This window comes from Perca flavescens, chromosome 5 (assembly GCF_004354835.1).
Source record: "Perca flavescens isolate YP-PL-M2 chromosome 5, PFLA_1.0, whole genome shotgun sequence".
NCBI lineage: Eukaryota > Metazoa > Chordata > Actinopteri > Perciformes > Percidae > Perca > Perca flavescens.
In genome coordinates this window covers 34327303-34342721 of record NC_041335.1, presented here as the reverse complement: position 1 = coordinate 34342721, position 15419 = coordinate 34327303, and the positions used below count along the sequence as shown (strand labels likewise).

At 42.9% G+C, this 15419-nt stretch overlaps 1 protein-coding gene across 2 annotated transcripts in view; it reads right to left on the bottom strand.

Annotated features, from left to right (window-relative positions):
• Positions 1–713: 713 nt before the first annotated feature.
• trpm3 (transient receptor potential cation channel, subfamily M, member 3) overlaps positions 714–15419 on the bottom strand; it is a 178769-nt gene continuing 164063 nt past the window's right edge. For both annotated transcript variants that reach the window (XM_028579043.1, XM_028579044.1), the window contains 8 exons: positions 14304–14444; positions 11570–11698; positions 10098–10349; positions 9009–9183; positions 6687–6837; positions 5191–5384; positions 4696–4828; positions 714–4009 (listed from right to left, as the gene is read on the bottom strand). In XM_028579043.1, the coding sequence (XP_028434844.1) occupies positions 2395–4009; positions 4696–4828; positions 5191–5384; positions 6687–6837; positions 9009–9183; positions 10098–10349; positions 11570–11698; positions 14304–14444 (2790 nt within the window). In that variant the 3' untranslated portion in view covers positions 714–2394. The remainder of the gene's footprint in view (positions 4010–4695; positions 4829–5190; positions 5385–6686; positions 6838–9008; positions 9184–10097; positions 10350–11569; positions 11699–14303; positions 14445–15419) is intronic.

Sequence of the window (15419 nt, the reverse complement as noted above, 5' to 3'; positions counted from 1 at the left end):
TTATCTTTACAAAGTCATCAGAGAAGAATCTACCTTCCCCCAGACTTTTCCCATTAGAATAAAAAAAAAAAAAAAAAAGAGAACTATTTAAAACACTGATCTGGCTTTCATCTTTTAATAAAAAATAACCCCATATTTTCTTCCTCCATGTCACTTAAAATGCAGGTCTTTTTTTTTTTTTTTCAGTATATCTCAGCTAGAATGCATATACTTGACAGCTTATTTCAAAGTTTTTTTTAAAGATAAATACATAAATTAGCTCTTTCTGTAGGAACTCTTTTTGACCTGTGTATGTTTTATAATGGGCTTAGTCATTGGGCAATTGCTTTCTATTAAAGCAGGGGTGTCAAACTCAACTTCACTAAGGGCCACACTGGAAAATAAGAATCACATCAAGGGCCAGACATGTTTAGTTTACTGATATGCTTTTATTTAATCAAAAAAAGTCAAATATCTTTGACTGTATTATTGCCTATGTCATATAGTCTTCTTACTTACAGTTTGGTCGACATAAAGTCCTAAAGAAGTCAGGAAAACGTTCCTCAGCCGTCATAGAAAAAAAGCGCCCAAAAACGTTGGAAAAAGGGGCAAAAACGTTGGAAAAAGTGACAACATTGGAAAAAGTTACAAATCGTCAAAAAAAAAAATGCCAACAACATCAGAAAAAGCGTCAAAAACCAGGTGGGCCAAAATGTATTGTGAACCTAAATTAATATGCGGGCCGGATCATAATCTGTGAGGGGCCGGATTTGGCCCACGGGCCTTGAGTTTGACACATGTGTATTAAAGTCTCCTTTTCTAGTGTCTGGCTTTGAATGCACTTAAAATAAAGGAAAAAGCAAATGAATGACAGTACATGAAGGACGGATCCATTAGGCGTAAGTGGATGTAAAACCTTTGCGACATAATGCCTGAAGGAGGAGGTCTGGGCTACAACAGAGCAATGATTCGTTGAGTGTAAGGATTTTTGGTGTCAGGTGCAGGCAAAGAAGGTTCACGCCAGGTTCTCCCAGCAAGCATTGCTTCTGAAATAGGCTAATAGCGCCCTCTTGTTGCCTTTTTGTTGTTGCAATTGCACTTCGTAAAGCTTTCAAGGATCAGGTCTGAACTAGAGTTATTTTCTAGCATTATGTAAGATTTCACAGACTGTGTGTGTGTGTGTGTGTGCGTGTGCGTATATGTGTGTGTGTGTGTGTGTGTGCAGACATGTCAACATGCACTTCAGTTAACCAATCACCTTTCCTTCATGTTCCTCTGATAGATTCATGCCTCAAAACACTGGATGCTGTCACCTGCTAATCTCAGTCTTCATGTCACATTCTTTCTCACTTTTCCTGATAACTTTTTGCTTTTTTTTTTGCTCTCGTATCACGTGGCTAATTAAACCCAGTTTTTTCCTGCTGACACTTGACAGCCACGACTGGAGACTTGTGATCGAGTAATGACCTTTTGACTGGAGTATGTTCAAACACTGCTTTCTTTCTCTAGCTGGACTGACAAAACAAACTGTTTGGTCGATAAATGATGCTACAAAACGCAAGACGACGAAAGGCATATTTGACATACCTTTGAGAAATAACAAAAAGAGATGAATATTGATTATTTGAAAATGTGTATTTTTGTATCTAGAGGTAAGTTGTTGCCATGTTACAGCAATCCTTTCCAGTGCAACCAAGAGAGGAAATAGTTCCAGATGGTTCAAACCACTTCACTGATGTCTTTATGAAACAGCCAAAAAATGTTAGCTTCTTTCCGTTTGCTAGTGCTGGGGTTTTACAGAGTGGAGTTAGGATTACATGAAGAGAGGATAATGCATTTAAAGCGGAGGTTTTGCACCAGTAATGACTCAATGCTAAGACAAAAGGACAAAATGAGGTGGCTTTTTTTTCTTTCCTTCTCCTCTCTCTCTCTCTCTGTCTCTCACACTTGACAGTTTCTACCATATAATGCAGCTATTAGTAACAGTGTACTTTCTCTGACTGACGTGATTGATATGTGATGTAACACAATGACAGATGTCTACTTGACGTTATGCTGGTGGGTGGAAGACATACAGTACAAATACTGCTTCCATTTCCATAACACCCCATTGAGTTACGTAGCTACTAGAGGAGGTAAAAACTACTCTAGATTCATAGCTCTTTGTTTTTGACTGGTGTACAGTAGGAGCCCTACATCTCCCATCTTTCCCCTCTGACACCTGCTTCAGGGTAAAGTTGCCCTCCAGCACTGACTATGAATAAACTTTTACCACCTTTCTCTAACCTAAAACGTAAGTGGAAAAACCGTGGTCCTGATCAGCATCTATGGGCAACTTCACCCCGCTTTCATGCTGCCCTTTCAGTGTTCCTCCCTGGTCCAATCAGTGTGTGAGTGCACCGACCAGTGTTCTTGTCACGTGTAGTTTTGTCTATCAAAGCTGCGGAAAGCTGACGGAGTGGCCAGCTTCCTCATGGAGAGGCTGTCAGTCTTGGCTGTTTCAGGCCGTGCTCCGGACTTGCTCCTGAGGAAGGGGTTTCTGGTTCCTGCCAGACCCCGGTCCCCCGACCCAGACCCCCTGTCTGCCCCCAGACTCTGTCCCCTCTCCATCCTCTCACTCACCGACAGGCTCTTCCGGTGCGGAGGGGCCAGCGTGAGGGAAGGATGGGAGTCGTCTGAGGAGCAGCTGTTTGCTCGCTCCAGCCTGGAGTAGGGGGAGCAGAGAGAGGCCCCACTGGGCCCGCCGAGGCCCCCTAGACGAGGGGTATCGGGGGTTGGAATCAGGTCCTCAGGGTCCTCTGGATCTGACTCGGTGTGGCTAAGCTCCGCCTCTCTCTCCGGGTGAGAGGAAGCAATGTCTGACGGCTTATCGAAAGGGAATGAGGTGGATCCTCCGGGGGAGTGCGAGCGTTCTGCGGGAGTGTATGGAGCGGAGACGCAGCGCGTATCGATGCAGTCAGTGATGCTGGTGTACTCGGCAGCTTTTACCTGGACTCCTGCTCCCAGTCCACTGTAGCAGCCTCTCGGGGTGAACATGAGGCTGTGGGACTTGACCAGAGGGGGCTCATCCAGGAACGCCGTGCCCGCTGTGGAGAGGTAGCGGCTGCTCTTAGAGCGCTCGAGCAGCCCTGCTGAGGGAGGCGGGGATGGTTCCAAGTCCCAAGGAGGTAACGTGGTGTCCGGTAGGAGGTGGGCGGAGCACAATGACAAATCTGCCGCTGCACTGTCGTCAAACATGGCTCCAGCTGTTCCGCTGCTGCCCGCTCCGCCCTCCGAGTGCCTGTCGCCCATGCCGCTGGTGGCGGCGCTGCCGAAGTCCCGGCCTCCCGGCAGCACCGTCTCCATAATATCTGACTGCAGTGAGCGCTCTCTCTGGAGCGGTGGGACCATTCGGAGATGATCCAGAAAGACCTCCCCGGGCCCCACCTCCTCAGAAGTGGAGACATAGATATCAATGCACGATGACGGACGGTGCTGCTGGGAGACCGACAGCGTCGCCAGGGGGAGGGGCTTAGACTCCTTGGGGGCGGCACCTGAGGACACCGATTGGGAGCTGTTGGCGCGATGGAGACTGAGCGAGCGCTCTTTAAAGAAGCTCTCGGCTCGTTCCACTCCGCTCGCACGTTCGCCGCCGCGGCCGACGTAAAACGAGTGGCTCCTGGTCCGTGCAGCCATGCCGGTGGGAGAAGGAGGCGACATGGAGCCCTCAGCTGTTCCCTCCAGTGCCTCCTGCAGGCGGTAGGCATTCCCTTCTGTGCTGTTGAAGCTGCTCTGACGGAGGATGTATGCCGCCTCCGGGCACTCCCCCTGGCGGAGCATGTACGCCGAGTCTGTGCAGTCAGAGGAAGTCCTGGAACGAACTTTGTTGACCTCACCGCGCTCGACACCCGTGACGCGCTCCAGCGCGACGGCTATTCGTCCAATCAGCTCCTCCATTTGGGCCAGACGGATGTCAACGGTCTGCAGAGACGCCTTCATGAAGTGTTCCCTTTCATTGACTTCCTCCAGACGCATGGCCATATTCTCCACCCTGGTAGAGAAGAAAGGAAAGACATTAAAAGCACCGGAGAGGTGAGAATAGCAGGGGAGAACGGTGGAGGAAAAAAGTTCTCCCTTGAAACATTTCAGATGTGGTTTTCTTTTTGTATCTTAGTTCTGTTGTGCTGTGTGCATATTGGAGCATATAGGCTATATTTACTTCTGTGCACTATATGACAAAATGTGCACGGACAATTTTACAAATGTGATACACCCCGAGTCTCTCTTTGTAATCTTACTGGATCCTGGCCTTTAATAGAAAAGCCAGTTTGGAATGAACAACAGCTAAGATGAATAGAGCACGCCCCGAGACAAGAAGGGCATGGCTGGATATCATAGCTGCCCTTGATAATCCTAATCAATAGATTTAAATGCTTTAACCTCAGCTGCCACCCCCACCCTATTTCTTGTTTTTTCTTGCTGTTTTTGGTCATTGTATTCATCCATATCCGCTGTATGTGTTGTGCCTAAAAAGAGAATAAACATTTGATCACAAAAGAAAGTGTAAAATGTAAATGTGCACTGTAACATCTGAAGGCTAGGTTTCTGTTCTGTCACATCCTCTATCTACCTGGTAGACAGAGCAAGAAACTTATTTTTATACTAATTTTCCATGGGCTGAAAGTTTTCGGTAGAATGCACACAGAGGTTGTTTTTCTGTGCAGCTGTATGTCCAACCTTTCAGAAGTGACTCTGATCCTCTCATCGTTAGAGGAGTGGAATCGGTCATCTTTCTCTCTGAAGTACTCTTCTATGCATTGCTCCTCAAAGTCGTGGACTTTTTTCAGCTCCTCCTCTGTGATGAAAAGTTCTGCGGATGAAAGAGGAAGTGATAATGCCACAGTGTCATATTTAACTGTTTGATTCATAGTCTAAAAATAGCAAACGTTGAAATCCAATAGGGCGGCACAATATATCGTTTTTTTTTATCGTCATCGCGATATCAACTGGCGCAATACACACATCACGAAAGGCTGCGACATATCACAATAGACACTACGAGATGTTTCGTGTTAGTTGAAAAAATCGTATCGTGTAGCCCTAAAATCCAAAATATACACAGCACTCTTACAGCACTACAACAGAATACTGAAAACAATTTCCAGCGATGTGAATAAATCACAACTCTCAGAGTGTTGGTGTTCACACTGTCCAGGCTTTTCTGCCACTCACTCAGGCCGTAGTCCCGCTCGTCGTCGTCGTGCTTGCGCCAGCGGCAACACAGATGCTTGAGGACCATGGTGATGTGACTGAAGATGATGAGCGGCGGAGGAAGGACTGGGCGCTCGTGGAAGGTCATGATGAGCTGGTAGCGCTGGAACTTCCAAACCTGGTTGGAGATGGACTTCACCTCGAAGAATGTATTACTATGATGACAGACAATGACGGACAGAAATACCACACCGACCAAAGAAAGAAATATTACATCCACTGAAAGCTGAAATGAAATGAATCAAGTAATCAGCGGCACGAACCACTAATGAACATTGTCTTTCCCAAGGCCATTCAGACTCTAGATCTACTGTGCAATACTATATTATTATGCAATATTTAATATTATTATCCAGGCTTTCCCCCAGTAAATTTGTTTAGCCCAGTGGCAAGAACATGGACGACTTTTGTATTCTTTTCAAATGACGTGTCTGTGACTTGCAGTCAGTGGCACATTTTTCTATCATGTGAGTACATAAAGTTATGCAATGATGTTTAATGCCCTCTGAGTTATAGATAATTCCCTTCATCCATCATAGTTTAAAAAACGTCTTAAGAATACATATAAAACATAATTCCCAGTGGCTTAGGCCTGGTGGGGGGCAACTTAGGCCTGGTGGGCCAACAGGCATGCAATACACTGGGGGAAACCCTGTTATCACAACCTACCTGCCCTTGTTTTATGATGAATGTTGTTGGTTTTAGGTTCTATACCAATGTGTGCAATATAGTTTCTTTCAAGCACCGCTAAAAGGGGCATTCACAATGTAGTTGTAGTTGTAATATAAAGACAATAAAGGCTTCTTATTTTATCTTATATTATCAAAGAAAGATCACAACCACATCAGATAGTATACAGATTGATTGATTGGTTGGTTGATAGATGAACTGATTCCTTCACTCAGCATGCTGCTGCACAGCAGAGCCCAGTTTGGTGATTCCCCGTAGAATTGTTGAGAGGACTTATATCATGAAAAATGCTTTGGACTTCGGATGTCACATCAGATAATAATTTACATGACAAACAACTTAAGGTAGTCAAGGCACAAAAAGATCATCAAGAATAGAAAAGAAGGGTCAGTAAAGATAAACAAAAAAAGAGGTTTGCACATAAGAATACTTGGTGAATATTCACTGGCCAATATTGTATGGTGTTTAAAGTATGTATGTGTATGCATAAATATATGTATATATAAGTGAAGATTTGTTTTTTGTTACTAAAGTATAAAAAATAGAAAAGGGGAATAGGACCAAAAAAGTTTCTTAAATTCTTCCTACTCCTTTTTGAATCAGTATCTGGAATTTTGCAATATTTTTTTTTAAGATTTGAATGTACGTGTTCTTATTTATCTTTTTCTTTTTAACATGTTCAAAATAAACTTAATAAACAAATCTCAAAAGAAAAACTATGGTCTGTTAGAGGAGGAAAAGCAAAAATGATTGGAGAGTTTACGTACTTGAACACAGCTATGAGTAGGTTGACCAGCAGTATGTTGGCCACCAGCAGATAGCAGGCCATGATGGCCGGAACGATCCAGGCGCCCGTCTTACATGGGGGGAGGGCCACCACCCCCCCATCGTCCGTAGTGACGTTCTGACCACAGGGGGCTGCACACAGCCACAGAGCAAACACACACATACGAGTTAATATAAGGTAAACTATGCCTATACTGTAGATAAGAGACTTGAATCCATCATGAATATTTTAGTAGAAATATGTAGATGCACAACAAATTAGAGAGACATGCAGACACATGACACAAACAGAAGACAAAGTATATAAAAAAGGTTTAAGCAAATTAGAATAAAGAAAACAAAAAAAAAAACAAGCACAAATTTACACTGAGTTAAAATATACAACAATAACAAAGAGACAAGCAGACCTGAAAATACCAAACAAAATGCATGACTGCATATTTCGCAAACAAACAAGAAGCATAATTTGTCTTTATGCTTCTTAAAGAAGGGACTGGAAAGAGTGGACACTATAATGGCTCATGTTCAGAAATGTGCATCTGAAAACAAAATACACAAAGAAAAATACATTCATCACGTCTCATCACAATTTGTGTTCCCAATATATTTTAACATGCAGTTGATGTTTCAAAAATATATTGTCACATATGTGTGCCATAGCTTCATTCAGCGATGGTTGAGTGCTCTGAATCAATTGAAATGTATTTAGGATACATAGTATGTTTTTTCCATCTGTGATGGTTCAGTTGCTGTGGCTTATCTGGGGAACATTCAGCATTAGTTCTGGGTTTGTTTGCCTTTGAGATTCATTCTAGCCATGCCCATCATTGCTTGATGTTCAATTGTTTCACACAATGCAGCCCAAAGACAGAGAACTGAAGTAATTTTTCTATTTTTCAAATTTCCACCTTCAAAGAAAATTTGGATTTAAAAACTCTGACAACTGAACCACGTGAAAAAACAGATTACAGATGATGAAAGGTGGCTGATAAATATATGTATGTGTTTTATTCCTGTATGGTGTGGTATTCATATGTCAATTTAAATGCTTACTTATATTATATGTTCCGCTATATTGGTATTCGTATTTTTGGCAATGTTGCAATTGCTCCAGTGTGAAGCTGAGCCGGCATAAAAAAAGGGAGGGTGATATGGTTTATGTGACAGACGGTGTTACCATGGCAGGGTCACTTCTTCAAATGAAACTAATTCAAAGTCGGGGAACAAAATGAGTGGAACATCAAAGGAATATCAAAATTTTAAACTTTGATACTTCCTCTTGATGTGACAGAACAAACAAAGAGCATCAAAATATCAGAACACGTTTGAAAAGTGCTACTGCCACGTAACAGTGCCATTTGCCAGCCAGTGCCAAAGTTAGTCAGGGTAAAGTTGCTTACAAAATATAGCCTCAGGTCAAGCTACTAGTTGGTCAATCAAAAACTTTTGGAGAGGATAGGCAGCCTCATTCAATCAGGCTGTCATACTGTTTTAATAAGCTTAACCAAGCTTCTGGTACTGAAAGAAAAATTCCGTTTGGATACAATAGCTGACCCAAGATACCAAACACATGAGGGCAACTTTAACCTCAGAGCGCGTGGAGCCGCATGCACACTTTTGTCTCAAGTGGCCTCTAGTGGTCAGAGTGGGCATGACATGGTGGTAATGTGAGGATGATGAAGGAGAGGTGGGATAGGTGGATGTGATTAAATTGAGGTCTATATCTGTTGATTTACTGGGGTTTTCACTGCACTGGGGAAAGTGGGATGGACCACTACTACGCCAGGTTCCGTAAGTTCGTAAGTAATTTGCGCCCAGCCAGAGTTTTTCATTCAGCCTGTGCTTTAACTTCCTACTATGCATATCTGAAACAAAGAATAAAAACATTATTTCAGATCTCTTCTCTTTGGGCCACTCCTCGCATTCTGAACACACCATCATATATACAACCATACAAAAAGACAACAGAACACTTTATTGAGTCAAATGTCACTTTGTCTATATGATATTGAATAACGGAGGGACAAAAAAAAATGTATGATGTATAAGCAAAATTTGTCAATAATTTTCCTTATTATCAATGTGATGCAATTTGTCTTGTAGTATAGTGTTTTACCAGTTACTGTATGGGTTATAAAAGGAAATCTTCCAGTAATTTGTTAACCTGTGGAGGAATGACTGAACATTTAATTACACGTATTCGGTCACATTGCTTTCATCTCTCTTCAGAGTCAGCAACTACCCCCCGAATTACTCCTAATTAAGTTTTTTCAAGAGGACGGGGACTCTGGCCCTGAACTTACGGTCAATCTGGTCGGCAAACACCTCTCCGTAGATCATCCAGTAAGGCATGAAGAAGATGTTCCTAGCTAGCATCCAAGACGGGTCTTCATTAGGGTTGAGGATGGCCTGACGCGCCACCCCAAAACTCATCAGCACCACCAACATGATGATCACAAAATACATCATGTCGATCATCTGACAGGGAGGGGGGATAGAAGAGGATCGTCAAAGAGAGAAGGGAAGGAGTGAGTGGTTTAAGAAGAGAAAGAAATGGTGTGCAGTTGGTAAAAATTTTATGTATAGAATGGAGCAATGATAAAAAAGAAGGATTGGATAAAGTGAAGAAAGCAGCAACAAGGCAAAACAAGAGAGCAGGGAGGGAACGAGTTGGTCGGTTATAGCTGGAGGAGCAGTTTGAAAAGTTTATTGTCATTGTAAACATTATCACTTTGTCAAAATGATACGGTGCAAATTATAACGCTTCAGTTTGTTCATAAAGACTTTGTAAAAAAGAAGATGGCCTCCAAGTAAATGGTGGTTCTTCTGCTTTTGTTAGTTACATTGCAGTACTGGTTTTTCAAATCTGCTCATGGTGCTGCAACATCATATATGTAAATTATCTGACTAAGTCATTGAATCCAAATCTCTCTCTCTCTAACTAATTGCTAATTTTCATATCAAAGAGCGATGGTGTCCAGTGGTATAGTACACAGCCCATGTCAAAGACAGCCGAACATCACAGAGATCCAAATTTGAGCCTTTGATCCCTTCCCTAGATTTGTCTTCATGTATGTATCAGGGGCTCTGATCATGTGCTCTTTGAGATCAAACAACGAGGTTTAGAGGCACAAAAGCTCTATCAGGACCAATCATGCACAACACATACAAATTAAACTATTGTAATCACTGGACTTAGTATGAATCATGCTGAGTAGAAGTCAGAAGGTAGAAAAAGTCAGACATAAATGAAGAATACATAATGGGGAAGAGGAAACATGAGAGAAGCTGTAGATATAAACACAAACACACACACACACACACACACACACACACACACACACACACACACACACACACACACACACACTAGCACCCCTGCCTCCTCTCACCATCTTGCCAATCATCATCACATAGGGACCCAGGTACTTGTTGACCCCAAAGATGTCCAGCAGCCGGATGTACCAATAGATGATGTTGACGCAATAGATGACCCGCCCGTAGCTCATGAGCGGCGGCTCCTGGAGTCGCAGAACCATGCCGATGGAAAATATCAGGATGGCCATGAGGTCTGTGATGTTCCAGTACTCCTGAAGCCACACCTTCACCTTCTGTAACAACTTCCCCGGCTCTGACATCAGGATCTGGGCAAAGGGTTGGAGGGAAATTAGTTGAGAAAGAAAAGGAAAGATGAAGATACTCTAATGCAGGAATAATGTAAACATATGTGTTCACAAGCACAGAAGTTGAAGGGAAAATTGAGCCCAAAAGTGATTGAAATAGAAAAATAGAAATGCAACCCATCATGACCACCATTAGAGGGCAGTATTAGTTAGCCAATCAGGGCCTCTTGCAGATGTCTGAGGAGGAATTGTGCAGCTGAGAATGATGTGCCATAATGATTAATGCATTTCATACACTTACAGTACAAACACAGCCACAGAGTGAGGTTGATACGATAGTCTCATATGGCCACATGTATTTTCTATTTATTCTGTCTTCCCATCTCGTCTCGTGCCTTTATTTCCAACCCCCCATTCCTATCTTTTTTCCTCTTGATTCTTTCTTTTGCTTCCCCTTGAATGGTCGCACCACAGTTTTCCTTATTTATCATGAGCTCTTTGATGATATGGACATGATGCTTAACGTCTGCCCCCCACCACAGAACTCACTGAATTTAACTGCATTAAGGCGACATAATGGTTATGTGAAGAAAAATAATCAATCATATAATGACTCTCTTTAAATATAATGGCATGTATCGGTTCTTGACTTCAGTTAGAGAGGCAGAAATCTGTTTGTGTAGGTTGAGAGAGAGAGAGAGAGGTCAAGGGGGTCAAACAGCCAGCTCAGGAATGAAGATGTTTCCTGGGGGGAAGAGTATATTAGGTTAGGCCGACATCTTCAAACTGGGTGAGAGTTCACAAGGTAATCATGGAGATGAAGAAACCTTGGACCGGGGATGCACTCAGAGGCGTGGACAAGCCTATGTGCCAACACAAAAGGGGGGCCCATGGGCCTGGGCCCCCAGCCCACCAATAGGAAGAGACAACACCCCTGTGGGGGATAAGAACTTTCTGTTAGACCAAAGAAAGGGGCCATTCTACGGAGCTCCAGAGTGAAGTAAGATGGCCCACATTGATGTGTGTCACGTAATCCTTTTGCTTTATTATTATTTCAGCTTAAATAAACCACCTTAAATCAGAGAAGTTGTTTATCTTCTGTCCTAACTGACCAAGTGGACCGCGTCGGTTACAAGCTCTCAGTTCACTGGGTGGTGGTGAAGAATTGATTATTGTGTTTTCAAATTAGCTATGGATGCTGGTGCACATTTGCATGTAGCCACTGCTAGCACGCATTGTACCTCTCTCATCTTCTCGATGCCGTTGGTGAAGATGTAAGCGATGACGATCCACTCTTGAGTAGAGGGCCACAGGTCCATCTTGACCAGGACAATGTAGTTGAACAACATCAGGTAGCCCACGTATGCCATCTATGTAAAAACATAGCAGGGGGAAATCAGCAGGGATACATTTATGGCGACGTGCTGTTCCTGCAATAGCAAACTGTACATCAATAAAAGCCCAATTATTATTATATTATATTATATTACTCTGCAAGCAAATTGAAACGAAAAGCTTTTGTGTGCAACTGCTCAAATGAAATAGTTATTTGGTGAATTGACCCTCGTTACACCTCACTTTAGTGCACTTTTTTCAGATCTGATGATAGAGATTTGATGTCAAAACACCTGATTGCTGCACTTCCACACTTGGCCTGAAAATGTCCATCATGTGTCTCCTGTGACCACATCTATTTAAATCCATGTTAGCTATGCATGTTCGTTTTTCCTGCACTCATATGTGCACTGTGGCTCATCATGATCCAGACTAGATACAAATTCTGATCACAGTGTTAACCATCTAAAGATTAGGGGCCCTATCTTGCACTCAGCGCAATTGCATTTGTACACCGACGCATGTATCATTCCTATTTTGCACCCGACGCACAGCAGACTTTTCCCTCCACAGACGCACGTCGGTAAAATAGGGAATGTATTTGCGCTCCCGGGGGCAGTTCAGCGAAAAGAGGAGGCGTGTTCCGGCGCAAACGTTATTGGACGCAGCAGTTCCCATTTTTGCAAACCATACATAATTACAAAGGAAAATATTACTGAAAATGCGCTTCAGGTGTTTGGATAGATCAGGAGGAACTTTACAGTACAGTCCTCAAAAAGTCGCAGCATTCTTTGTGGCTTGTTGTGTTTTACACATTTCCATGAATCATGGATGTGTTGACATAAATGAGGAAATATCAGAGGACTTAAGGAGACGTAGTGTTGAACTATGGTGGGATTGGACACTCCGGCGGTATCTGGTCCGGGAGTAATGCGCGATGCACTCCTGATGGAGCGGGTGGACGGAGATGGAGTGGGGGGAGGAGGAAGGGGCACAACAGGAGCAGGTGGTGAGTTTGGAGGCCCACGCTCCATGGCTGCAGCAATCCTCTTTCTAGATTTGCGTCAGGCGCAAGAGTCATTTATCCTGCCGGTATAATAGCAACAGCGCCCGAGATTCGCCCACAAAGATACTTGCGTTTTGCGTTTCATACTTGCGTTTCAGATCCTTAAAATAGGGCCCTAGGTCTGGACGACTTGACACAAATGCATTCAAAATCCATTTTTCTGTGTTATCAGATATTTGTCGTTTTTGATTAAGCGATTGGTGATCTTGTATCCTCTGAGACCATTTCATCTGCACAAATGTATTTAACAGGGACTTGGACAGCTATGCAGAACTTAAATCAAGTATTCCAGTGAAGTACCGAGGTAAAGTGATTTTAATAATGTGTGACCGGGACTGTCAATCAGTCCCAAATGCACAGTCGGTGTGTGTGATAAGTTTAACTAATATTACTTTAAACGAGGCAGCCCTCTACAGCGGATGACAGGTTTGAATGCAAATCTGGTAATAAGGTAAAGAGCACACTTTGACCCAGAGAAAACCCAGCATCTGTTCTACGAGTGCAGTAATGAAAATCAAAGTAGAATATTAATTTTTTAACCCCGAAGGGCAGGAGGGAGAAGAGAGGGGGAGAAGAGGAGGGGAGTAAATAGCCAGAGAAGAGAAAACGGGATGAAACAAAAGGCAGTCAAGAATATTTTCTTAGCATAAATAAACAGTGAGATCCCTGATGGTGATGTTAAGGGATGTTTTCACTGGGAGAGCAAACTGAAGGAGGGTATGGGAGACAAAAGATCAGCTTATTTCAAACATTACCCGCAAGCTCCCAGGCAGACCTCCACAGTCACAGAATCCAGATGAACAATGAGAAAGATTTATAGATACACATGAAAACACACTAAATGCCAAATTAAACAATCTTTACTTCTTGTAATACTTAATCCAGTTGTGTTTACACTGTTAATATTGGAGTTGTTCCGAAACCAATACCAGTATCAGTGCTGGTATTGGTATTGGCCAGTACGCGAGCCTATGCACCTATCCGATTCTACTTAATTAAGTCCTGCAATTTTTTTTATTTTCCATTCAAAATAGATAATAAAAGAAAGTTATCTGGCATTGATTGTCTGTATGTTTTATTCATGTTTTACTAAGGGTTTAACCTAAGCCAGGCCAAACAACAACAATAGAAATCATTTCACATCCATACAGGGTAAGTAGAATACGGCTGTTAAAACACAATATATACATTTTTTATGCATTGATCGGATTGATACTCAGTATCGACCTATACGCAAGTTTAGGTATTGCAATCGCTATCGGGAAGGAAATGGTATTGGAACATCTCTGAATAATATAAAACCTCCTTGTTTGATCTTCGATGCCTTTCACTCCCTCACTCGCCTGTACTTCTCTACCCTGTTGCTTCCATCAGTCTCCCCATCTCTCTCGCACTAAACTTTTCCACCCCAGTAAAGCTGGGTAATTACAGGGTGGAACAGGAGGCTAACGACAAGAATAGAGGGCACTGTGGTGGTAGAAGCTGACTGCAGGGAATCAGCAAACAATGCTGTTGCAGGAATACAGTGCTCACCGACTGAGCGTGTAGGAGCTATTGCCAAAGCCGACACTGACCGTATGGAACCAGAACTTGACGATTGGAGCGTTGTAGAACTCGTATATCTTGCGTCCCAAGGGGATGAGGCGGTGGCGTTTCTGAACTTCCTCGACATCCTTCTTTCTGGATGTTTCTGTGGTTACCTTTCCCAGCATTGCCTGGGTGAATGCAAACCCCACATGGAGCGAGGGGAGAACGGAGTGAAAGGGGTGAGGAATGAAGGGAATCGGAGAGTGGGAAGTGTGATGGATTGGAAAGACGGAGGATGATGAGTGAGGGAGACGCAGAGAGAGGATGGAGATGGGGACAAGTATGTGGAAGAGAGGAGGAGGGATGGGAAGAGTAGAATAACATAAAAAAAGGAGAAGAGGGAGAGGGTTACATTATGTTTACGTCACAGTTTCAAAATTCATAATCAAAGAAGCAAGCACAGGCAATGTCATCATTCCAAAATGTGAGATGTGTGTTTGAGGTGGAGTGTTGGGTGAAGGCTGGTAACACAGTATGACGCAGACACAGACACTCATGGATTGTGTCTCAGACAAATAGACAATAGAGAGACAAGATAATGACAGAAAGAAGACAGAGAAAGGAAAAGATAAGACATAGATATCTCATTTCAATCTGTGACACATTTCCTTATCCATGAGAGAGGGTTCGGAGCCCACTGTTTTTATGGGTCATGGTCTTAATGTCAAAGCAACACCAGACCTCTGAGGGAGTTCATTCATGGAATTGTATTGTATGTCAAGAAGTATACTGCCCTACAAAGGCAAAGCGCAGTAACTATATATTTGTTGAAAACTGAGTTACAACCTGCATCAGACTTTTCTGACTGTTATGAAAAATAAATAATATTATGCCATAGAAATGTGTTATTTCTGTAAAAACAGCAAATTTGAACTAACAGTACAACTACAACACAGACCTGAAAACCAAAAACAGTATGGGTACGTTGACTGTGTAGTTACTGCACTCTGGCTATATCAAGTGAAAGCTAGCTTGTAAGATAGATAGCAATGCAGCGTTGTGGATGGCTAGCAGAACAAAGCTAGAAATGGATAACGAAAAGACACTTGATTGGCAAGTTCAGATCAAATCGCTTCCAGATGGTTCTCTCGAAAAGGATAACG